Here is a 27161-nt window from a genome sequence, read left to right on the forward strand (position 1 = left end):
ATTTTAGACAAATTTCATCTAAACCTGAAAGTATGAAGAAATGAACTGAAGCTATACACTCATCATTTAAAATGCTGAGGTTGTTAGCAAACACTTTTGTAGCTAGCCTGTCACTCCAGCAACACTCCAGCCTGAGGGAAACATCAATCAACCACAAAGTCAGGGCATGAGTCAGGTCTAAGCCAGTGTTGTGGTCCACCACCAGAACAGATTCCTGTCCATCCCACGTCTCGCCGATAAGACTGATCGATCAGTTCCTGACAAACCAGCTGAGGGATAGATGCCCTGCAGTTGATAAACTCCGGCACTTTCCGGAAGGCCAAACTGAAGGATGAATGTTCCCAGAAAGCCAGGGCTACTTCTGTCTTTAGTATCACCATATTTTTTTTAGGGCTGGATTAAAAAGTATTTCGAATGAGCCTGAAAATGTCATTTGATCCAAACATAGGCTTAACCTGTGAGCTAAACTTCCCATACAGGCTTAAACTGAAATTGAAGCCTATGGAGTTTGCTTAAATGTTCTAAGTGATGTACAGATTCAGCTCGATTGAATTTATCAATTCAAAAATATAAAATACAATTTACAATTTAAACCTGGGCCGAATTATAAGCGCGACTGAATGATTAGTCGAGTATCTAATTACTGGCTAGGAAGGCAGACAGTAAAAGAATCTAAAAAGAGATCAAATGCCTTCAGCAGATGTTGGCTCAAGGAGGATTAAAAAGCCTTAGTCCTGATGTTTAAGAGGGGAATAAATCAGCCTGAACACTGTATGAACTGCATGTGAATTTGATAACACATCACGAGAGGATGGAAAAGCTGGGAGAGAGACCACAGGGCCATACCTAGCACTTAATGAAACAATCTCACCTGAGTGTTAAGTCTTAGCTCAGAACACTCAGAAGAAAAAAAGAATTATAGCCTAAACGAGGTTCCAGAAGTTCCAAGAAGAGTCTGAGACTTTATGAATGGAAGCCGGAATGAAGCCCACAACACCAACAGTGAAAGGAACTGTTTAAATAGAAAGCCTATGTGGGATTTACATTGGAAAGATAATCTGCTGGAACTCCTGATACATTTAAAGCTTAAAGGAGTAGCTGAAAATCAAATTTAGACTATTTTCCCCTTACTTCAAATTTATTTATTTATAGTTTTGCATTCAAGCTAATTTAGCTCACAAGTAATTGAAGCTAATGCCACACAACTTAGCACTGTCCACACTGCCTGCCTAAATCACCACACACTTGGTTAGAAACCATGTCAAGGTGTTAAATAATCACAAGTAGACTAACAGTGTAGGGTAAAAACCAACCTGTCAGCTATAGGGGATGCACAATGATACTGGAAGCAGATAATTGTTTAACAAAAAAGTTCTGATTTAACCAATATTTTGAAGTGATATTTAATGGCATATGTGCATGAGATGCTACTAATAATAATTATGCAAATAATAAACATAATAATGTTTAGGAGATACTAGTCCACCATACTAAAATATCTCCATTTTATTCATTTTGCTGCAATTGTAACCCCATAGAAATAAGAGTTACATTTCTCATCATTGCTAACTCGAGCAATACTTTTGACCTCTTTATAAATATTTATGTAAAAGCCAGATATGTACACAAAAATACTGGATAAAGGCACTGAGCCAGAATTCCCATATCTGTGCATCCCTATTAGCTACATTAGCCTTGAAGCAACTTCTTTAGACCAAATTTTTCTTGGCCTATCGACTACTTTTGGTACATTTTTGTGCATGAAAAAGTGAGACTGGCAAAGGCTGCCAAAGTCACAGACGGTTGATCTCCCTGCAAGCTTGCTGGCTACCTGGACCACCCCAGTCACAATGAAGCCAACAGCAAGTTTAGCTGCATTATTTACCACAGCCTCAGAGAGGCTCGCATAAAAGCATGCAGCAGAGCTTTTTAAGGGAAAGCTTGAACTATACCTGGCCCCTTCGTCATCCTCCGTATTACAATATTCATCTCTGACAGCTTTACGCCTGTACAGGTTAAACGGGGAGCAATCGGCGAGCCATCAATCAACCATGGTGGCAGGACCCGTTAAATGGGCCAGGGGGTTATAAATATTAGTAATCAGCAATAAGGGGGGGAAAAAGCTACACAGCTACAATGCAGAACTAATAATCAATTCATCATGATCTGCCCCACCATTCACCTCCGCCCATGCTGGATGGAGATAGCAGCCCCCCTAGCTCGGACCATAAAAATGTCCATGCCTCTGGACGGAAAAAAACAAATACACTGCATCCTTTTTTAAAAGGTGCAACGAGAACCTGAGCATTTGGCACTCCCGGTTACACAGAGCATTTAGCCAGGCGCTGGTGCAATATTTAATAGTGGGTTTGAGAGGCTTTCAATCATGCACCTTCACTGCTGACGAATAAAGAATTAAACCTGGATCTGAGGAATATCTAAAGAAAGGAAAGGATCTGGTCCCATTAATAAAGTTTACAAATGCATGTAAGGACATGGATGTAATCTATATCCTGGAGGCATGAACTGTAAGAGAAGTTCACGTGCTGCCTTCATCGTATGAAGCATGTCGGGAGCAAAATGAAGGGGTTTGTGATTTCCGCTGTGCCTAGTTCCAGCAGAGTTCTTCATGGGCACCTATGACATGCTCTTTCCCTGTTTTCCTGCAGCTGCTGTCCACTCCCCCCCGACCAAAGAACGTTTTTTGGAGAACTAAGTCAGAGCAGTGCACACTGTGAGTACTGAACAGGAGGTTCTTTGTATGCAGCCCTTCTCTCTGAGGTAGACCCAAACACTGAGCACTCTGTTCACAAGCCTGGGGAAAAGACAAGCAACGCACAGGCCAAACATCATACACAAGAGAGAGCCGATCCCACTGCCGCACCAACATGCTACTTTCATGGTAAACAGAAGCACATACGTGGAAAAAAAACACCAAGCATATATTTGTAAAATACATGTGTTAAAAATTGCACTGGCTTCTTCCCCAGCCTTACTGCGGCTTAATGATGACAGCAGGGGACAGGGCGACCTGTGAGGGCTGTGAAAAGCTCTCTTGCCTTTTTCCAAACGCCACCCGCCGCTCCTATAAAACGCCTCATTTCCACCCAGTGGTGGAGCCGCTAACCTCGTCTTGCTGGGGCCGTGGGCGGCGGTGATTTATGGGCGTCAGCGCCTGTTCTCTCTCCATCTCCGCATTCTGGGGCTCAGGCAGCGAGTGATAGCGAGCAGAGTGGGCTCAGGCCTGTCACTTTCTCAGCTCCAGCCCCATGGAGCACTACTTACTGGCCCTGGATGCTCTATTTTAACCCTCTCAACTATAAGAGCCCATCAGTGGGTCAAGACTCACTCTCATAACTAAATACCATACATTACAGTTGATTTGTAGTTACTGAATAATTCGTTGTAGTTATTGAATAATTATTATCAGTCAGTGAATTATAAGCCTCGCAATTACTAACTGGAAAATAAGTCTAGAGTTTAAGGGGTTATAACAACGAAGTCTAGCCTGGCCTGGTCCACAGAACAGCTCGTCCACTGGCTCTCCTCCAGGAGCTTGTTAGGAGACTTGAACTAAATGGATTCCGTTTAAAGGTAAAGTGGAATAAAACTGACAGTCACTTAAATCTCACAAATTAATTAGGGGTGAACTAATTGTGATTTATGGCTGATTCCAGCTGTAATTTCTTTAAAGTCGGCTGATGCCACTGATGTGCTAGTGGAAATTAGCATTACGCTAAAAAAAAATAAAAAACTGAAAAAGGCTACTCATCGAGTGAATGTTTCTACATGAAAGTGCTGCTTTTCACATAATGAAATATTCATCATTATATGTCACAATCATGAAAAGCTTACTAGATTATCCTATGCTTTAGGTTAGTACAGGTTGCACTAGTACATTGTGGAGGTGAGTTCAGGCAAAAAAGCCCTGGGCTGGCATGGAAGAGTGGAGCTTCACATAAATGACACAACAGAAAATAGTTTTACTTTGGGATAGGTGAACACTGTTTAGTTACTATGTATAGACTCAGATTATGTATAATATTGCAATAGATATTTCTAGACATTCTCTCTTTGGATCTGTAACTGGTCGGTTCAATGTGCTCAACTACTTAGTCTTCTCAAGGACAGACCTCAGAAGTGGTTCTGAAACCAGTCCTCATAACCCCTAGACAGTCCACATTTTATGCCCTATCCCAGCTCTGAATAAACAGGGACGGAGTAAAAAACTGGACTTCCTGGTTGCTCCTGAGTACAGGAGTAGGCATGCACCACTAGGCACAGCATGGCTACCAGTAGAGTAAAAGATTACACAGTGAGCCTAATACAGCCACACCCACCACACCAACTTAAGCTCCAATGACTCCTCCTTAAGACAGCATGAAAAATAACTGTGTGTGTGTGTGTGTGTGTGTGTGTGTGTGTGTGTGCGCGCGTGTGTGTGTGTGTGTGTGTGTCTTTCTGTCTAAACTCTGTCACACTAAAACACACAGACACAGACACACACACACACACACACACACACACACACACACACACACACACACACACACACTACAGTTGGGACAACAGCAAAATTTATTGTGCCCAGGTCTAGAATTTGACACTGAGGCACGCTGCCTCCTATTTGTTGATTACTATTGATTTTCTTTGATACTTCATTTAAAAATCAATAGGCGAGAGAAAGAAAAACAGGCATGGTTTACACATACTTTAACATACTATTGTACACCAGAGGAGGCTTCAGTTTTGGCAGCCCAGTGGCAACCAATTAGGAGAAAAGCTCTTAACAGGTGAAAGCGAGGGAGCCCTCCAGATCGATTCTCACTTTTTCCTCCCCAATCACACAAAGTGGCCATAAATTAAGCTCATCAGTGTTGCTCTGAAGACAGCCGAGATGCACAGTGCCTCTGCTTTCCATCTCCTTGTCACTCATAAAGCTCTCACACACATGCCACACTGTCCTTTATCCGTATGAGTGACTGTCATGCATGAGAGAAAGAGAGATGGGGAAAGAGGGAGAGGAAGAGAGAGCGCGAGAGAGAGAGAGCACGCGAGAGAGAAAGAGAGCGCGAGAGAGAGAGAGAGAGAGAGAAAGAGAGAGAGAGAAGAGCATCACCTTGAGTTCATTCGTGCACGGAGTTTCTTGGCCTTTTTCCGTGCTTTCTGCCTCTCCTCCCCATCCTTGGCACTCTCCACAGCCACAGTGGTATCCGTCACTACGTCTACTATGTACTTCTTTAAAGACAGGTGCTCCTGTGGCAAAGAAAGCAAATCAACAGAAACCCCTACAATGAGAGCACACATGCAGTATTATCAAAAAGAGTGTATCAGCAATAACAGTCAACTTCATCCACTTTCACAATCTGGATTCTATACTGAACAAAATCCTCTCTGGTCTCCTTAAAACTTAACGGAGACAGATACATTTTCATTGAGAGCTTTATGAGTGACTGGAGGCCATGACAATTTAGAAACTACAGGTGGAAACTAACTACATTTTGTCTGATTATAGTACTTTAGTATGTTTCCCTGTAACGGTGCGTTTTTGAGTAGAATTAAATGCTTTTACTCTTGAGATAATTCAGAATAAAGTACTCTTAGTGTGCTTCTTTATATTAATTACAATCATAGAGTAAAAACAGATATGTATATCAACTTGTAAACCAATTAGAAGGGAAAAGAGAGAAATTTAAAAAAATTCAGTTCGACATACAAAAGTGCTGCTCCGAAAACACAACAGTTCAGCTCTAACGTGCTCAGAGACATCAAGTTTAGTGGAGAAAGAGGATAACGTTAACAGCCCACTCAACATAAATGCCTTACCCAATACGTCATCTACATTAATTTTTAAACAAATAATACGGCATTCTTTTGAAATGTCAAGTATGCCAAGCAAAACCTGTCGAAAACTCTGGTTTGCACATCTGAGGAAGCACACAAGCAGTTAGCTGGCAGGCTAACTAATTTTAGCTTTTGTTGTTTTAGAACAGTGGTCACCAGCCTTGCTTCTGGAGATCTACCTTCCTGTGGAGTCTAGTTCCAACCATAATCTCCCACAACTGCTCCAACTAATCAACTTCTTCAGAAGTCCTTAACTAGCTGAATCAGATGTATTAGTGTTAGGTAAGCATGTTAGATGCAGGTTGGAACTAAACTCTGCAGGAATGTAGATCTCCAAGAGAAGAGTTGGTGACCATTGTTTTAAAGAATGACAGCTATTTATTAAACATAAAAGCTGTTGCTTGTACGTTTTATTGTGTTTGTGCACGTTGGCTAGCTAATTTAGCTAATGGGCCATAAAAATGCATTATTAATTATCTACCCATTATCAAGTAATGCTTTTTAAAATTCTTTAATTAAACAGTAACAAACAATGTATAGCCTTTCAGGGATTCCAAACTACTTTGATGGAAACAGCAAAACTAGGAAGCTTTACATAAGTGCTTCATGAAATGAATGTTGTTTAATGCACCCAGTGCCTTACACAGTACAGAGCAGGGTTATTAGGGATGCATCGATACCAATAGTGGTACTGGGTATCGGGCCGGTACCATGCTCATTTACTCATTTACTCGTACTCATACAAATTCACCAATGCCAACATTCCAATACCAGCCGTGACGTAAGCCGAATGTACAGTGCTGCGCTAATGAACAAACACTGTGAAGTAGAACCTGCTCACACAGAGCGCTGCTGACTCCGTCACAGACGGATGAGAATAAGATTTTTTTTTTAATTACATGGTGTATATCTGACAATCAACTACAGCTCGACTAACCAAACAAAAAAACCCTGCTGTGAGAGACTGCTGTCGAAAGACACAGATGAGTAGTAAAACTACAGCTGCACTTTTCTGATGTGGAACAAAACCTGCTCTTCTCCACTGCAACACTACTCAATCTAAGGTAGTGTTAAATAATATAGCACAGATATGCACTATATTTAGAATCAGCGAGATTTTAATGATTTAACTGTTAAGATACGTTGCTCTCATTTACACTTACAACTACCTAATTCCAAGTAAGCTGTTCAGTATGGTATCAGACTCTGTATTGGTGAGTACTAGAAAATATGTAGCCTACTCATACTCACTCTGAAAAAAATACTATCAATACAAACCTAGTTATTATAATAAATTATTACTTACACAAAAACTAACAGTGAAAAAATGTGCTTGTTAACGACAAATTTCAAAAACACAAAAACTACATCAAAACTAAAATGCCCACTGCAAAACTAACTATAATAAATTAGAATTATTAAGTAATTTTTGTTTTTTCAGTGCGTGAATTAGAGGGCCTGTGTGGGGTTTTTAAGGAAAGCTGGAGCTGAGCCGAGCTCAGTCTACTGTTGTGTTCATTTAATTCTACTCTGATCAAATACCTGCTGTAACAGTGTTCATTATAATACTAAAAACTGAAATTAAATAAAAAACTTAGGTTTTTAACTTACTTACTTTTCAGAAAATAAAAACTAAATGAAAACTATTAAAGCACCCATTAAACTAACTGAAACTAAACAGAAACCAAAAACAAAAAAAAATGAAATGAAAATAAAAACTAATGAAAATATAAAACTATAATAACCCTGCCACACAGGAAGTAGCTAGGAGAATGTACTGTGATTAGATGCAGGCCTTTTTTGTACAGGTTATTTCCAATGATACATCCAGCTCAAACATATTAAAAGTGTCACTGTGAATATATAAAAAGTAAAAACACTAATTACTTGAGTAGTTATTCAATAAACTTACAACTGCATTTGCAAAACAGTTGGGATGCAGTGCAAAACGTAAATAAAAACAAAATGCAATGATGTGCAAAACACTTGAGCCATGTATTTAATTGAAAATAGTACAAAGACAATATATCAAATGATGCAAGTAAAAAATTTGATACATTTTTGAAAAATATACACGCATTTCGAATTTAATGCCAGGAATACATTGCAAAAAATTTGGGACGGGGAAACAAAAGACTGGAAAAGTTGTAAAATTCTTAAAAAAAAAAAAAATTATAAAAAAAGAACCTTGTGGAACATCAGGTTTATTGGCAACAAGTCAGTAACATGATTGGGTATAAAAAGAGAATCTCAGAGAGTCTTTCAGAAGTAAAGATGGGGAGGGGTTCACCACTCTGTGAAAGACTGTGCAGGCAAAGACAGGAAAAGCGTTTCTAAACATGAACTAGCAAAGAACATGGGGATTTTATTACCTACGGTACATAATATCATTAAAAGGTCTAGGGAATCCAGAGAAATCGTTCAGGCAAGGAACAAGGCCAAAAACCCTATAAAAAATAAAAATATAAAAATCCTATATCAAGTCACTTTCAAAGCTACATGAACTGGTCTCCTCAGTTCCCAAACGCATAGAGTGCTGTTAAAAGAAGAGGTGTTCGACTACACTATGTACATTTGATTTTTTTGCTGAGTTATCATTTAAACATTAACAGAGTGGCTCAGAGAAGACAAAGCATCCAATTGGTTTTGCAGGAATCTCTGCCCAGCAGACATCCTATGAGTTCTAAGGTGTAGGTATAAGGGCATTCAAAGCACAGGTGTTGAAGCTCATTGCTTTTGGCTGGTGCATTGTGTGGGGTAATTATCCAGGCATCTCCACCACTCGGTTGCGGTGTGAGGCGGCGGAAGCGCTAAAGGGAGAGAGGTATAGCTTCCCGTCTAAAGAACAGTGGGCCCTCTCTGATGACGCTGATACTTCCATGAGAAGAAAAACGGATGTAACTTAATTTAAACGACATGATGCATGTGCCAGAACGCAATTATCCCATTATCCTGTCATCCGGCACCTCAGAGGATGGGAGCGGAGAGGAGGGAGAGAGATAAGGGTTTGTATTCAGAGCTGCTGCCGATGCACGTGGATGCCATTCCGGGTGGTAACATTGTACGGGACACTATCTTTGCTGCTGTCTCACAGGTGAAACTCAGCAGCCAGGTGCCACTTCAATTCTACTATATACATAGTTATCTTCCCATAACCAAGCTGACAGAAAATGATACCAAGAGGAGCCCACAAAGCTGCAGTTAATTTTCTGACTTATTTAAGGTCAACCTGAAATAAAAGTAGAATTTTTTACATTGTTGGTTCATGTCTCTGATCATATTAAGCAGGATTCATCATATCAATTAAAAGACAAAATATGGGTTTTCCTATAAGCTTTGATTGAACTGACTTCTGCTCTCCCCTAAAACATCTTCTGATTTTTGATGTCAACATGTGGCAGAAGGAGGGAAAAACTAGCCAATAATGTGTTTTACCACCCAGCCCCCATCTCTGAGTGAAATGCTCAGCTAGCTCAGAGACCCGCCCTGATACCATGTTTTATTCAGAAATATGTCACAATATGGAAGGACACTGACTTCTGTAAGATCAATTATTGTATTATTATTGTTATATTTTATTATATAATTATTATTATACTACTAATAAGGTTATATTAGTGACATTGCTTGAACGGAAATCTATTTTCCATAAATTTACATTATAATATTTACATTTTTAAAATTTATATAAATGTTTTTTTTAAATCCAAGGTGGAACCGATAGGAAATAGAAGCAATAGAGCAGAAGTAGAAGCTTTTAGTGAATAATTGAAAGCTGACATCAGTTTTTACAACAAACAAAACCTGAGCCACACAAATTTTTTAATGACCACAACACATCTGCAAATGCTCATCACCTGTCTGTTAGGGACAAAACGGGGTCAGCAGGATTTTCTTTAAAATTTGTGTACTTAAGATGAATTCCATTTTTACGCAGTGTGAATAAATGAGTGTGTGTGTGTGTGTGTGTGTGTGTGTGTGCGCACGCATGTTGGGGACCTCCACACCCCCCTGGGAGCAGGAGTTGAGCCTTGCAGTCATAACCATTGGCTCCCCTTTGCCAGAGAGGCATCTGGCGAGTAATCTCTCTGAAAGGCGATCTACTTCTCCTGCCGGCCAGTTAATGGGATTGTTTCTGTAACACCTCAAAGACATGCACCATCTTGAGATTATATCAGAGTGAGCTTTGGAGGGGCAGCATCAGGATCAGATCTGTAGTGCTGGACTAAGCTTATATCACAGCGTATAACTAAAGTAAACTATGCCATCAAAGCCACACCTGCTGTCCTTTACGTTGTGTAAAAATTTCATGATGAATGGACCAATAGAAAAAGCTCTAAAATCACTTGGAATAAAATCTCTTATCTTACATTAAAAGGCAAGAGTGTTTTTTCCCCTCTCCTCTCAAGTTACTATTTTGGAGATATTTGTTTTTCTTTGGACAGCGACGATATGTAAAGTGTCTCTTTTCTGATTGGCTACCCTGTCTTGTGCCTCATTCAAAAAGCAGCCCAGGCAGAAACACTCTTTATGACTTCACAGTCAGTGGGCAGGGCTCAACTGCTAGTGGCTGAATAGGTCGAAATAGTGGATACAGAAAAAAATATATATTTTTATAGCATCACAAAAACAGTGACCTCAAAATGGGCTGTTTTTGCAGCACAGTTTTCATGTATGGACTGTATGGAGTGAATGTATGCTTTGAAACTGTTACAATGTTTTCATATTATACTAGGCATGGGCGATATGGCAAAAATATTGCAATACCTAAACATATTTTCACAATCCATGATATGTATCACAATACTTTGACACAGACACAAAGCACTTGTAGTGGCACTACAAAAACTGCTATTAAAACTGATAAAAGTCGTACCCAAACATTTCACAAACTCTGCTGCATTAAATCCAATTGGACATGACTACTTATGCTCTCTTTTTTGCTGAAACATGCAGTTGGTCAGTGTTCTATAAGTAGTGACAATATCCATGATAAGCTATGTGAATTGTTTAACAGGTTAACAAATTTAACATAATATCGCTAAAATATCATATCGCCCACTTCTACCTACATGAACTATTTTATTTCGAAAATGTGTTTCTCCATGATCTGGACTCTTTAAAATAACAAACAAAGTCTTACTATGGCAGGGGGTGAAAACTCTAGGCAGAGAGACCTCTATGATGACCTGTCAGAGGATTGATTGAGTTGAGGAAGCTGCATGATGGGTGTTTCTTTGCACTAAAGAGACAAAAGAAGGGGTACAAGAGAGAGAAAAGCCTGGGGCAAGGACAGCCTGACAATACCATGCAGTATTTGGTGCAGGTAATGGGAGCCTACTCTAAACATCACACTGCCATGGTCCGCTCAGGGCCTCTAGACCCTCCCAGTGTCACGCTCATATGACCCGCCCATCCTCCACTCCTTTGTATCACACAAAGAGCGGCACAGGATGGCTTTCCCCCAGTGTCAGACAGACAGCTGTATGTCATCCTGGTTCAAGGTGAAGATATGGTGTATCAGGTGGCATGCTCAGGCTCTCTCTCTGTCTCACAAACAGCATCAGTAGCACCTATTCACATGGCGGTTATATCACCACCTCAGAGGCACAAATTCCCATTATGTCTTTATGTTATTAGAGTTTTGATATACATGGACTACCATTTCTTACCGGACAAACTAACGTACTTTGTCAATAAAGTCAAACAAGAACCTGGTAATATCCTTTCGTAAGGAAGCTGTCAGGCACCATCATATCAGTGTGGTTCTTCACTCATAGCCTGAGCCACTCAGGAAAAAAAATGAAGCGAAGGGAGCATCTTCTATTTAAGAGGTCAGTGGTGTTTTTTGGTCAGACGTCAAGCGTGAGCAATAAATTACAACTCCCATGCGTCAAAGGCGATGGGTCAGGAACCTCCCGTATATTACGTTAAAACAGGACAGATGACAACCAATAAAGGTAAGTAAGGAGAGCAATGGCAGCTCCGAGCGTTCCCCAGGCCCATCGATCCATCCCTGTTGATAATCACCTTATTTTCAATTTAATTCACAAGTCCTTAAAAAGGCAGAATGTGACTAAATACGAGGACGGGGGCCGCAGAGGCTCCGCTTCCGCAGAGAAACTGCGCTGTGACCTCTGCACAGTTCAGCCAACCGTCTTCATTTTAATTAAAAATCTTTCACGACGGCAAGAGTTATGGAAGTCTCAACTGGAAAATAGTTGGCGGTTGCATGAATGAAATACGGTGCACCAAAATGGGAAGAGACATAAATATGGAAGGCTGAAGGCCCACGTTAAAACTATCCAAACAAAGTCCCCACTCAGGCTGCCTTCACATGCTGCAAATGAAAACGGCTTGCCAAAGCCTAGAGATGGTACTCAAAATAAGGAGAAGAAAAAAAAAAAACTTTGACGTGAGGTCCAGGAGTAACATTTTCGTTACTAATTAGAACAGAGGACAGCGCTGATTAATACAGGGACAATTTCACAGTGCCAACTTTCTGTAATAATTCTCTCTCAGCGCAAATTTCTTTCACTGTTATACATTGCGCTCCATAACTCTTGTAATGGAACTAAATCAGAATTTGGATTAAAGTAGGTTAATGAAAGAAATCATTTATGAGTACACGGAAGCCGATTTAATCCATTACACTGTCTAATTTAGAAGCAAGTTTACGTGTCAGTCGCACCTTATACATATTGCAGTTTTTCTCTCTAGCAGTTGCTTGTTTACCCCTCTGTCAGGCAGAAGAATGGCCAGCAGTAACTGGTTAATGATTTAGAGTGGGGGAGACATTAAAAATTACCCGCTGGAAAAAAAGGTTCAAATGAAGGAGGTGTGGAGGCCAAAGGTGCAGCATATAGCACCAACAGTTGTCAGCTACACAAAGAGCCTAGTGTGAAAGGCAATCTCATATTGCAGAGAGTGGCTCCCTGTTAACGAGAGGCATCCGCAGGACAGGCACTCTGTTAACAAAGACATACGGAGACAAGGGGGTGATCTCACCCCTCCATCGTGTCACTGAACTCTATTGCTGTTGATTTTGTCACACTCATGTATTGCCCCATAGACTCAACAAACAGTCTGACCAGAGGGTTAAAAGGCAAAGGGGGTCGGGTGTCCCTCCTGCTACCTTGGACATGTACTGCATATATATATATATATGTATATAAATGTAGAGCATATATATATATACACATATATATATATATATATATACACATATACATATATATATATATATATATATATACACACACACACACACACACACACTTTAGAGTGACATCAAATTTGAATCAAACACATCTGTAGTTTTGGTGCTATGGGATTACATAATGTTTTGAGGGGTGGCAGATTTTAATTTTGACCCTGTAGAGGATGTGTACTAATACATAGTAATACATATTACTCACTGGGAAATGGAAAAATGAATTGTGTGTCCGCATACATATAGCATTTACAGCCAATAATTACAACTTATAATTTAAATCCTATTTTTAGTTTGTGCATACATTGACTAGTAGTGGGATTTTTCTTCCCTTTAAACTCCCAAATGGATAGCACAGTGGATAACACTACTGCCACAGACAGAAGACTGAGGTTCAATTATCCATTCATTTACTGTACTGACTGACTTTAGATAACACAGTCTTCTAAATAAGGTACAATTTGCATAAAATGAAATGTAAATGTTCACAAGAAATGTCAATGATCCATTCTTATAGTTCTAAACACAAGTCTTACACTCACTGCATTTAAATATGAATTAAAAATGAAAAAAGTCACATTATCAGCCACAATAAGGCGTTAATAATCAGTTTTATTATTGCCCCAGAAATTTCATACAGTTCCATCCCTTGTAATTTATATGTAGCAATGATAGCATAGAATTGAAGTGTGGGACAACATACACATCCTCAACAGTTAAAGGGGTTAAATGATCCTGATTCAGGTGGGACTTTGGGTGAGTTAAGGGTTTCAGAGTCTACTTACCACCTCTTCATCAGACAGCTCTCTGCCCTGGATGCTGCTGCTGTCCCTCACTGCCTGCTGGTGTCTCTTGCCCTTGGTGTGACTGAACAGGTGCACCTCGGAGGTGATCTACAAATGCACAGGTTAAAGGTCACTGACATGGACGCAATTCTAAAGAAGTTCAGCGGCCAGAGAGACACCTATACCTCCAGCATAACGGTGTCAGCTTCACAATGCGTTACCATATTGTTCTCAGTGTCGCACTTCTCAGATAACTCAGACAATTGTTACTACCTCAAGCTCACTTCAAAGTTAAATATGATCCCCAAATCCTGACTGACATCTGCAAAGTAGCATGACACCTTCTAATAAAAGCCAGAACATCAGAACAGGACGCTCATAATGGCTGAAAAATATCCCTAACAATGACAAGTTTTAACTCATGGGCTTTTGAATTCATTTTGAGCCCCAGGCATCGTTCTTTTTCTTAACAACTGGATCGAATACCAACATTTGTGGTTTCAGTGACACCAGCAATCATCACTCTTTGATGGTGGCCTGGTAAGGAAAATAATTCCTCCTAGATTAGAAGAATATAAGCACCAATCAAATTCCAAGACCGGTGGCAAAAACTGTTCTAAGTCAGTGGAGGGATCCTCTACTAAACGCAGCTGCAGGTGTGGGAATGCTTGCGTTGTTTGTGTCCTGGCTTTGGATCAGAGCCCAAGCAGGATGGCCTGTGTTTAATGTCATTAAGTAGAGTGCTTGCCGCTGACCTAAAGATGATCGCTGGAGTCACTGGCTGGCCAAGGTCATCTGACATTTTAACAAGATTTCATTCTCCCCGGGTGCTTAATCTGATGTCCGTTTGAAGCTCCAAGGTGTCTGGCCTTCGTTGCAGTGAAAGCCAGGCCAGCTTCAGATAAAATGTGCCTTCTTGCTGATTTGTTGCCCGTCACTGGAAAAGCATGATCATGTCCAGCCTATAAATCTCCAACCAAAGTTCATGTTTAATTAATGCATTTAAACCCTCATTTAAATGCATTCCCTTCCAAAATCCTCTGAATCACCTTCTACTCAGCAGTTTTCAGGACTCCGGCTGCCAAGACAACAACGGGAGAAAAAGTCCAAGCCAGGAATGTTTAAAACACAAAGTGGGTGCATCCACGTGTAAAGTGATCAAATGCTATTGGGTTTCAATCAGTCAAACAAACAGAGCGGCAAATTAAAGTAAGTCAGTGGCGCTAGTGTAGCGTTCAGAGCAACCTGGCCTGCCAAAGATGCTGTAAATGTGTTACGTAAGTGAAAATTTAATCCTTAAGGCAGGCTATCAGTGGATTTATATATGCAATAAGCTGGGACGGTGTCTCCAAACCCTGTTGTCGGGGACACCCAGACAGTGTACATTTTTGTACTATCCAAGCTTCTAACACCTGAATCAAGCAATCTTGAACACTGAGTATCTAGAACAGCAGTACTGGGAGCTGGAATAAAACAAAAACATGGACCATCAAGAACAATACTGATCTATAGAAAGTGAATCTTACCACAACACTGCAGAGGGAGCACTGCTTCTTGCGTTCGTATGGAGTGAGTTTGGGTGCGTAGTCTGTGTTGGCATGTCTGCCACTGCTCAGCTCAGCAGCCTTTTCCTTCCTCTGCTCAATCTGCTCCATGTGCCTGCGGCTGCTTTCGTCATGCTGCAAAGGAGTGGGTATAAGAGCAAAGAGCAGGCCAAAAGTTAGAACTGGCAACAAACCTTGTATTTGCCAAAGATGCTACAGATAAATAAACAGGACTATTCATTTAACAGATAGGGAAAAAGAATTGCCTTCATTTGGATCTTCTTCTGCAGCTCCTCCATGGCCTCTTGCTGAGCGGCACTGAGGGCAGCCAGACGCTCCTCACGGTCCCTGCAGAAAACACACCCACATACACACATGTACAGATCATATTAAAAGGAAGGATCATATTGAGTCAGTGATACTGCATTGTATACAACACTATACTTTGCATATAAGAGCAGATTTTAAGTTTTAAAATATGATAACTCCCCACTGCACCTCTTAATTACCACCTAACAACTCTTAGCAGAGAGGTTTATAATGATTGAGGATTCTTGAAAACATACACAAATTAACATGTCTTTAACTTTGAGTCTGAAAGTGACAGACTCTGCAAAACAATTTTTGCAAAACTTTTTTCTGTGTTGTACAGATGTGTTCAAAACCAGGCTGACCAATCAGAGCGCTGCCATGTTTGCAGTCCAAACAAATGGCAGAAAAACCACACACGCTGCTTGTGGCAGAGCATAAAAGCTTATACAACAAGTAACAAGCTGATTATAAAATGCAGAGATTAACAGGACCACAGCTGAAAGGATGGAAACAACGGTTAGTACCTTGGTACCACACAGCAACTGTTTATACAGTTGTATGCAAAAGTTGGAATACTCTTGGTCAAATGGCCTGTTTTGTTGATTTACGTCCATTTTTCCACTTAAAAATAAGTGAACACATTCCCTACAAACAACAAACTTCATATGCACCTTTCTGCATATTTTATCGCACAATTTCTATCGATTTGTTGATTTTAATATAGGGGGAAAAAAACAAAACATAAAATTCAAAATTAACCATAACACAGGCCACATTTTATGTTTTACAGTTATTACAGTTACAGCTATATATATATATATATATATATCAGATTTGGTGTGTAGGTTCCACTACATTAAAAAACGCTTTATGTTTTTGGTTGCTTTTTTTTTTTGGTCTGAAAGCATCATACTTGGAGTGAACAGACTTAAACATGGCATTTTTTCAGATCTTTAATATTCAGTCCTCTGCTCCTCAATTACTCCTTGTTTTTTTTGCTGACACAGGTTCCTATCCTGTCCTGTCCTAGAGGGCTGTCCTGGAGGGCTGCCCTAGCTGGCCGTGTGCCGGTGCAGACCTGGCTCTCTCTCGGGCAGCATCCTCCCTTGCCCTCTCCTTCTCCTGCCGCTGCTGCTCAATCCGTGCTTCCTGCTCTCTCCTCTTCATCAGCAGCTCCTCCACGCGCGCCTGTCGCTCTGCCTCTAGAGCCCGCTTACGCTCCTGACAGAGAATGCACAACACATAAACAAGGAAGGAGGTCATCATGACATGTAAGGAAAATGTCTTAAAAAACAAGCAAAAAGATTAGGGGTGAAGAATTTACACATAGATTGGGGGCAGGGGACAAGAGGCAAAAGCATCAAACCTGTACAGCTTCATCTCTGGCCTGTTTCTCTTCCTGCCTCCTCTGCCGCTCCTCTTGCAGTTCATTGAGACGTTGTTCATACTCGTTCAGCTTGGCCAGCACATCATGCCTCTTATTCTGAGCCTCCAGTGTGTTTATGAATGCAATCTCGTTCACCTACAAAAGCCACTCAGATGAACACGGCTGGGCAATATATAAAATATTTTTTTACCCATATTTTCCAATATCAATAATAACATGCACTTATAAGAATTTACTAATGCTCAATTGTAAGTTTCAATAATATAATAAATCCTGAAGAAAATAAAAGACATCGTATTAAAAAAAAATAATTTAAACTGGAACAATCACACCAGTCCCACTTTGAAGAGGACGAGTGGCATTTTTTTGCCACACTCTCCACTTGTCCTGGGATGTTTTCCCTCAAAGTCTACATAAATTCAACACTGAGAAAAGCAAACTAGGCCCATACTGAACTTTTTTTTGGATTTTATTTTCCCCTGAGGTCTACTTATGATGCTTGTGTAGGTCATAAATTAGTTTTTACACAACCATTCTCTAATGTCTCTTTATCCCTTTGAATGAAACAGGTTTTTGTTACTGTGTTTCTAGGACTGATATGTAAATGACCTCTGTTCCGAAAGGCTGTACAGCATTACACCTCCTTCAAAAAGCTAGCCAGGCAGAAACAGTGCGTATAAGTTCAGCATAATTAGGCTGAATAGATGAGGTATGTAAACGCGTTGGTTTTCATGACCACACAAAAATAATGGATTCAAAACAGGCTGTTTCTGCAGCTTAGTTTCCATAAATGGATTGTATGGATTGGGGAATGAATGATACATTTTAAAACTTTAACAGTGTTTACATACTACTATACATCAAACTCTTGTTTCAAAAAGTGTGGAAAATTCTGTTTTTTCTGTGATTTTTTAGAACATGATGAAAAATATTACATATACTGACTAGATACAAGATGTTTTCTTTTCCTAAGTTGTCATTTTTTGCAATGCACTGGTTCAGAGTGGCTAGCTAAACTTTCTTCCACCCCGTCTAGTGAATAAAATGCACACATCAGCTGCTGTACCAAAGTAGCAACTGTTCAAAGTTCAAGGCTCTGCTGCGAACTCCATATTAAGGAAGAGAATGGCATAATCATTTAGGCAAAAACACCTCAAAGTAATAATAGTCACTATTATTTTATCAGCCAGGCATTCAGATCAGCTTGTAGCCTAAGCCTGTGGCTTCGCTGTGCCGTCCTCACCTTTGCCTCCTCTTCTTGAGCCTTTTTCACGATGGCCTGAAGCTGCAGCTCCCGCTTGAACTCAGCATGGAGCAGCTTCTCCTCCATCATCCTCCTCCTCTGATCTAGTAGCTCCTCTTTCCACTTCCTCACCTCCTTCTCCTGAGGGAGAGAGAGAGAGAGAGCAACAACAGCGCTGAACACAGATCATATACTGCAAAAACAACTCCCCCCTTGCCCCAGCCCTTTCAGCCATGCCAATGTCCCTCAATCATCACATCCTTATGTTCTTAACACCTGCTCGCTAAAGAGCATATCACATGTTAATATTCACCTTCAAGCATGGGTGTATAAATATACAAGGCTGTTTTAAGTTTCCTTCATCTCATATAGAATGGAAGGAACAAAAACAAACCAGCCTCAGAGTAGCTGGTGAAAGTGATGTCGCCGTCATGTACTTGTTTGACATAATGGCTTCACCACCCTGTTTAGCTAAATCAGCTAAGCAAGGATGTTAAGTGGATTGCTGCTTCTGACAGTATCATCGCTTCGTTCCCAAATGGCTTCAGACAAGATGTGGTTAGTTTCTGGCCATTAGGACTCACTCGCTCTAAAAGTTTCTGCAGTTTGTGGGTCTTCTCCTCTCTCAGCTTGTCTCGCAGCTGCTGAGCTTTCAGCTGCTTCTCTTCGTGTTTCTTCTTTGACTCAGCTATGGTTCTGTTGACAAACAAAAGTCACATTCATCACTCCCTCTGACTGGCTACTCAAAACATCTTAAAATAGCAGCCTAGTGAATAATAATTCAATAATTAAAGAAAGAAAAATATATATTTTTTTTGCTATTAGAAGATGGTTGAAAATGAACTCCAGAAGATGCTGCTTTAAGAAGTTCCAGTTAAAGAGTCTAATTTTCAGAGCAGCGCAACTCAATCAGGTATTACATCAAAACTTTCCCTATCCCTACATATAATCTAATCAAAGCATTACTTCTGCTTAAAGGAAACATACTTTACCGTTTTCCCAATTTAATATAGATCGCTTAATTTTGAAAGACAAGTGTGAACAGTATAAAACAAAGAACATCATAATTCAGTCTTTGTTTGAGCGGTAAATTATTTCTCTGTGAAAACCTGATCATTGTCTGAGTGTTGATGTTGTATATTATTGACCACTGATCTCAGTGGACATCTCAGTGAAGAGGCTGTGTGAATGTTCACATTTTATAGCAGCTCTCTACATTAAAAACAGACATTTGAAGCTTATGACAGACATTTATGTAACATTCTTTACTTTAGATGTTACAATCTGAATGTTAACTCCTTCAGTAAATATTTAACTCAAAACCTATAACTGAATATTAGAATGAATATTACTGGACACTGTTATCTTAGCTACTTGCCCATCTTACTCTAGTGAGGACAGAAAATTAGTACACAGGGAACCTGTTGACATAAATAAAACAGAGTCTGCTGAATCAGTCATCCAACACAGAGGTTTAACGTTAACGATATGTGACATCATTATTTTACAATGTCCTGGCTGTCAGAGACATTCATGTGAAATGGTAGGCGTATTTGTTCGACTTGGGGCAGGATGCTCCATGAGAACCAAGCAGTAAATCCTAACCTGCAGAATCATGTTTTCTGTAAGAGAGAAATTTGCCAAAAGGAGAGAGACTTCACATTTCACAACTTTTCGGATGGTAGATGTGACAAGTAACATATATGTAAGATGGCAAGGAAATTGTCATTTTGTTTACTTGGTCTCATTTAACAAACTGACTTCTTCCTCTTGCTCTTGAGCCACTGCACTAGCTACAATGAATGTTACAGAAACCTCCTTTTTACATGAAAGCATAGAATAAAATCATGGTTATTTAAAAATAGGTTCATGATGGACTGCGGTACCTTTTGCGGGATGGTGAGGAGAGTTTCTCATGCATATGGATGCCGTGGCCAGGGGGCCGAGCTGGCTCCTCCTCCACTATGTCTCCCCACGAAGTGCTCTGACGCCAGGGCTCTCGCGCTGCACGTAACCGTAACAGTGGTAAAAACAAAGTCAAAACACACTTGCATGCAGTCACACATGAATGACTGATTTCAGGACAGTACGTACCATCATAGTCAGCCAGCATGTCACTCCAGTCTAGATTGAGTCCACAACCTCCACTCCCGATGCTCGCCTACAGGACAAAGAGAACAAAATATCAGTGAAGACTTTTGAGGTCACTGTTTAAAACTGCAGTGTTTTCCAAAAACAAACTGCAAAAAACAACTCCTGTCTCAAAACCTAGCTTTAACATTAAGAACATTTTATTTTTCCTTCCTCCTGTAATGTGCGCCAAAGGGGAATTCCACCATTTACATTTCTTTATAATTAAATTGTTAATTCATAAATAAAGACACTCAGAGTGGTTTATTGTGAAGTGCTCTGTTCTAGAGAGACTGAGTCAGAATTAGTCACAGCAGCAGTGACATGAATCAGATGTCTGATTTAATGCCTCTAAAAGTTTCCTCAGACACTGTTTTACAACAGTTTTGTGTTAAGGTTTTCACTTAAAACTCTTATCCATTCTTGGCAGAGAATAACATGCAGGGTGTTGTAAGGCAAAATCCTGGTCCCCAAAGAGAATTTTTACCATCAACAACATTCTAAAATCTCAGAAGAAACATGTAGGTTCACTGGTTGTTTTGGATAGTAAATGGCTATATTTGCATTGGTTCCCATCATCGCCACTGTGAAGAAAATACTTCTCTCTGAAACAAACTGTTCAGAATCAAAGCACTCTGAATGAATGTTTATTATGTAGAATGAAAAATTTGTGGAATTCCCCTTTAATGTAGAATTGTAAAGAAAAGAAAAAAACGGTTTTCACATTACATTGAACACTGAAAACTGTGTATTCAGCGAAACACAATGGTTCTCTTACAGAGAAGTCGCTCTCGTTGTCCGTCTCCAGTTCGTTGTTCTCTGCCTGGATCTCTCGGGTCAGCTGCTCTTCCTCAGCAATGGCGCTGGCGATGGCCTCCTCATTAGCTTTTTCCAGCCGGTCAGCCAGCTCCTCCTTCTTAGCCAGGACCTCAGCCATGGACTGGGGCTGAAGACAGGCCACAAACACACAGTCAGTCACTCACAAACCCGCCACATCAGGCTCAGCCGCAAGCAGCACAAGCTCTCCAACTAGGAAGAACACTAGAATGGTGCCAAGCTGCCCACACCAAGCCTCTCAAAGCATGCCACAAGCGCAAATACTCTCAGACTGACGCATGGTGTAAGCAACTTTCTACTGCCTCTGAATTTAAGCCATGTGATGATGTATTCTGAAAGATCAATATCATATGCTAATCATTTGGTTTTAGAAAGTCAATATTTTATTTGAGCAGTATAAAATAAAAAGTTACTGAACTGAATATGTTTACCAAGTGCAAAAATGAAAAAAAAGTCAAAACTCGGGCACAATCCATAAACACACATCAATCACAAAAACCACACATGGGGAAGCATATCAAAGTCATGCAGTACACGTCCACTATGAAGATGAGGAGATGAAGGACAGAGGTCCTACCATGCAAGCACTCACTGCTCAGTCTTTACAAATGACATTTCTTACAAGCAGTCATGTTGCCACCTGCAACCTGTGAACTTCATCGAAATGGTGTCAGTTTGGAAAAGAGTAATGCCACATCACTGGGTCTATTTACAGTAGTTTGATGTATTTTGGTTTGAGGCATTAAAGCAGCTTTTGCACCTGTGAGTCTGCATAGCTCTTGATGAGTAGCAAATCACTGAAATATTTTGAAAAAGAATCCCGGCTCCTACCATTACAGACCACAGCACTTGACCCTGGTGTCTTTTAAACTGGCGAGTGAGCAGTATGCCAAGTGTCAGTTTCAGAGGAACCGTACAGGAGGACAGAGACCAAGCAGCGCTGGAACCGGTGCGACACTTCATCCTAATGAGCATAACGAGAGAGAGATTTCTCTCAACACCGCGCCTGTTAGTCTCGAGCAGGAGTCTAAACAGAGCTGGGCTTATCTCAGCCACCCATTGAGGTGGTGTCTGGACCTCTGTAGCAGTAAAGCCAGGTTCCTATATGATCTGGGCTTAGATAGCACTCCCCCCAAGGCCATTTATGCTCCATCCATCTCTATAGTTTCAGACAGGCTTTGGTGTGCTGTTGAGAAATGGATGACAGTAGCTCAGGCAGAGAGGAGGGAGGCTTTAGCCTTAATTAACCCCTGAGAGGTTATACGTGCCAGAAATGGAAGACAGGGGCCAACGGGAGAAAGCCATGTCAAAGAAAGGTGCGATTTCACAGCAAATACTACTGACTGAACACATGCCTGTAGGTGGAGAGAACTGAGCAGTCAACTGGATTAGGATAAATAGGCACTAATAAGGACAACCTTAGTTCAGTAAGAGTAAAATGATCACGATGTATGTATGTATGTATGTATGTATGTACTTAGCAAACAATCCTCATCTGACGGGGGGTAATTTAACATTTGTTAAGCACTCTATAGTCTTATTCAAAGTGGATCATTTTTACCTGGTGAGGTACTACAGTAAAAACACATGGGGAACCCTTAAGGCTTTCTTAGCCTTCTGTGAAAAATGTCTGTGATTAAAAAAGTTGCTGTAATTCTCTGGTTAAGTTTTGGTTGGAAACTGAAGTTTTTTCTCTGCAGCAACCAGGCAGACACAGCCAAGCAAGCTCTCCCACTGGTTAGCACTTCAGGAACTATAGAAGTGTCAGATTAACCACTAACATAACTAGTGACATTGAAATCAATCAGTCACAGTTCAACTTACAATGGGTGGGACTGACTGCAATAAAAAAAAACATCACTGTTGGCTTTCTGGAAGCCCTAGGTATGTCATTGGCTGAATAAGAGCGGTAGCCGTACCAGTATGTGTCAGTCAGATGGAAAACAGTGGCAGCTCTTACAGTCACGGTTCACCACTGAAATTAAGTGACCAGACCTGTGATATTTATTCAGTATCTGTTATCAATCCAGAATTTGCAGAAATTTAGGTCTGATGGCAATAATTCTGGAACAACTAACCATCTATAATTCATTGAACTATGAGCTTCCACAGTAACAATCTGAGCTGACCTCAGAGTAATATTAAAAAAAGGCTGACACAGACATGTACTGGGTTGTTTGTGTTAATTAGTCTATCATGTAACACTGATGTGTACATTCAGGTTATAACTTCTCCATTCAGGCTATCTATGGCAATTTGGAGAAATTACAGACACTGTATATGGTACAAACTGGCCACTCAAATCCATTACAAATGACACTAGAAAACATTCCCTGGTATAATAAATCCAACTAAAACAGTGCTTATGATAGATGAAACTTATTCAGCAGTATCTGTTAAACGTAGAATATTTAAGTATTCGATAGCAGTTCAAAAGGCCCAGGGGGCGGGTGATTCAGCAATTTCACAGTACTTTACATTTTCCCGATACTCAATATGCATCATGATATTCAGTTTTTTTCTGGGGTCTGATAAATTTGAACAGAAAAAAAAATCCCAATAATGACATTTATAAAATATCAGTACAGCAATTCTGATTCAAGTTTTCACAGACTGCACTATAGTTAAACAAGGCTCATCATGCTCTCCTTGTAGCGTACTGACATTATCCACTACATGCTCAGAAAAGTGATGTAACTGATCACAGTAACGATAAATGTCAGCATACTGCTCACCTCTAAGATGAAGTCAGCTCCAAAGAGGAGTCTGAAACTTCAGTTTGTTCAGGAGAATGTGAAATCAGCACCACTACACTAAAATCCAACAACCCAAGCACTAACAGCTGTCTTTAAGTGCATGGCACCGCTGCACTCCAAAAGACACATAAGAGCCCTCCACTGCCACTCATGTACAGATATATACTACTCTGCGTATGGACAGTTTGGTATGGGGGGGGTACTGCTGCGGCTAGAGGTTTTTGGGATTGACGTTGTTTAGGCGGGAGCTGTGACCCCGGCCTGTGTCTCTCAGCACTCACGGTGGAAAACTCTGTGGGGTCCAGCATGCTCTCCAGTTTCACCGCTGCCAGGGGAATATAGGCTGCCGCTGTTGCTGCTGCTGCTCCTTCGGCAGCAGATGGTGCCGTGACCTGCCACGTTGCCCCCACACCCGCCTGTTCCTGCTCCTCTCCACCAGCCAGTCCAGCACCAGCCTCCTCCAACTGGGAACATGACAGAGGATCTGGAGCTGGAGCTAGAGGTTGAGGTTGAGGTTGGGGCGAAGATGGGGCTGGAGGGGATTCGGACACAAGGGGTGGCACACAGTCGGAGGTAGAACTGACAGACTGCCCAGGCTCTTGATCACTGTCTGATGGAGGCTGCATTAACACACACACACACACATACACACTTACACACAATCACAAACATGCATCTTCTTTAGGGCTAGCTCGAACTGCATTTCAAATAATTAGAAATAAACTGTGGGTTTCTGAACACATATTCGAATACTTGTTCTCAATACTCTCCTTAAAACAATAATATTAACATTTCATAGTAGGTCACAACTAGGTAAGCTAGTTTTTTTTTAATTAGTAATAAACTTTCACATCCCTATTTCACAAATAACATCCTATCAATGACGAGCGACTGTTCAGATGTGCTGTAACGTAAATGGTGTCTGACTTGATTTTTGCTTACCTAGACAGCAGCAATGAAACAGATGTTAGTTCAAGACCTAAATCATGTAACATCTTTGTTCTGCAATGTGTTTTCATAGTCAGTTTGGCTGATTTACTGAATGGATAGCCAAGTTCATGTTCCACTCATAGCTTAATGGCCCAAGATCAAATTCCATTGCCAGTGAAATAACTTTGATAGGCAAAAAATAAATCTCGGTCAGGATTATAGACTTGGCAAGTTATTTTAATATTTTATGAAAAATTTGTATATATTTATGGCTATTCATATCTGATAGGAATCAGATTAACTGTTTAGCTAGCCTGCTATCTCAGTTGCTTGTGTACCCACTGAGAGACAGAGAGACACTTAGTTTCTTCTCCTGAATGTCATTCAACAGTTAAAATTACAGTCAAACAAATTAACGTGTTTGTTTAATTCTCTTTCATAAATGTTGTTTGCCATTTTAATCTCTTTCACTGATTTTAAATAAATAAAATGTTTTATTCAAAACAGTGATAAATAAGCCTCTAACTCTGAAAATCATCAGGAACAGACAAACATGTTCTAGAAGTCTGGCAGAGTACAAAACGTCAAAGCTTCTGAATACTAAAGTATGAAGCAAATAACAACATAACCAACAAATATGCAAGTATTCAAATTATTCGAACCAGCCCTAATCTTTTCAGCAAGGACCTAACACACACTCACCACATCAAACATCCAGCTGAGGAAACACAACATGCTGGAAGATAATGCAATAACATGCCAAACACATCAACAACAGCAGCAGCGCAAAACCACAAAACATGCAAAACAGTAATTGCATTCTTGCAACAAATCTATCAATACAACTAACACACCCCAAAGAAGATGTCTACCCTTAAGTGCACTGTAGACCATAGGATCTATACATATTTCATAAGACCTCATATGATATTTCTGACTCAGTAGTCTCACTACATATGCACAAAATCAATGCATGCCCAACTGATATGGCCCTGTCTGGACTGTGGGTCTATGAATATACCCCAAAACACAAACAGCGAGGGCAGATAAAACACTATAACATTACAGAGCCCTCAAGTCTCCCCTGCACTCCTGAATTATTGATGTACGGGGGGCTGCTAGTTGACGTCAGTACCTCAATGACGGAAGCCTTCTCACACTCTGGTTTTTGCTCTGGGGAGGCGAGCTCGTCGTATCCCCCCTGCTCCCCTGGCCCCTGAGCCTTCTCCTGGGGAGAGGCTTGGAGCTCCTGGTTCTCCTTATTGTTGACATCTTTGGGACTGACGTGGGCCAGGACAGGGCTGACCTTGGCTACCATGGCGATAGAACGAGGTCTCATTGAGCGTCCACGTTGTACCGTCTCCCAGCCCTCGGCATCTTTTTTTCCTATGAGAAGACACAAGAGACAAGTATTAAAACAAACAAAAAAAAAAACCTTTTTTGCCAGCTGTAGCTGTCTGTATCGTTTAGGAAAAATCTGAAATTTTTTTTTTTCACTTGTTTTCAAAGCTCTAGTTGGCCGAGCACATGCATAATTCACAGAATGTTTGTCTGTTAACGTTCCAGCTTACGATCTTAGATCCACAGATACTGGCCTATCGTGAAATACAGAAAGACATAGGGAGGTCTTTTTGTCATTACTAGAAAAACATTTCACCTTCTATTAGGCAATCAAAAGCAGTAGATAATTTTAAGAATCATTTGAAAAGGTATTTCTTTAATTTAGCTTTTAATTCTACTTCTCTTTTTGTATTTTTCTTTTTAATTTATTTTAATGTAATAAATTAATCTTTAATTAATCCTTTAATTACATGGCTAATTGTTATTGTGTTAGATGATTTGAATTACTACTCTTAACTCACTCTTAACAAATACTGTTACCAGACAGAACTACAATTTCTCCTATCACCTTGTGTAAAGTACTGTGAGCTCCCACCAGCATGAAAGTGGTTTGTAAATTATTTTTTATTTATAAAGTTTATTATTATTTATTAATGTTATTATTATCAATCACTGACAAAGTCTTTACCACAAAACGAAGTTCTAGCAAATTAAATTAAACTTCTAAAATAAGTAACAAACTATGAAACACACAATGCAATAGCACAGTTTGCTTTCAGATCATGCTTAGCAGCTTTTCCCCTGTAGAGAGAAAACATTCTTGCAGGGTTGCAACAACT

General features: G+C 40.3%; 1 protein-coding gene across 4 annotated transcripts in view; it reads right to left on the reverse strand.

The window, feature by feature from the left end:
• The window catches only part of scaper (S-phase cyclin A-associated protein in the ER), a 115604-nt gene that overhangs the window by 59045 nt on the left and 29398 nt on the right, over positions 1-27161 (reverse strand). For 2 of the 4 annotated variants that reach the window (XM_036576097.1, XM_036576098.1), the window contains exons 8-20: positions 26117-26367; positions 24333-24671; positions 21237-21404; positions 20423-20489; positions 20215-20332; positions 18913-19024; positions 18329-18469; positions 17065-17220; positions 16777-16919; positions 15653-15734; positions 15369-15521; positions 13843-13950; positions 5120-5256 (exon numbers count right to left, since the gene is read on the reverse strand). In XM_036576097.1, coding sequence (XP_036431990.1) covers positions 5120-5256; positions 13843-13950; positions 15369-15521; positions 15653-15734; positions 16777-16919; positions 17065-17220; positions 18329-18469; positions 18913-19024; positions 20215-20332; positions 20423-20489; positions 21237-21404; positions 24333-24671; positions 26117-26367 — 1975 coding nt within the window. The remainder of the gene's footprint in view (positions 1-5119; positions 5257-13842; positions 13951-15368; positions 15522-15652; positions 15735-16776; positions 16920-17064; positions 17221-18328; positions 18470-18912; positions 19025-20214; positions 20333-20422; positions 20490-21236; positions 21405-24332; positions 24672-26116; positions 26368-27161) is intronic. The other 2 variants (XM_036576099.1, XM_036576100.1) reach the window with 1 other exon arrangement.

Source organism: Colossoma macropomum, unplaced genomic scaffold (genome assembly GCF_904425465.1).
Source record: "Colossoma macropomum unplaced genomic scaffold, Colossoma_macropomum, whole genome shotgun sequence".
Classification (NCBI taxonomy): domain Eukaryota; kingdom Metazoa; phylum Chordata; class Actinopteri; order Characiformes; family Serrasalmidae; genus Colossoma; species Colossoma macropomum.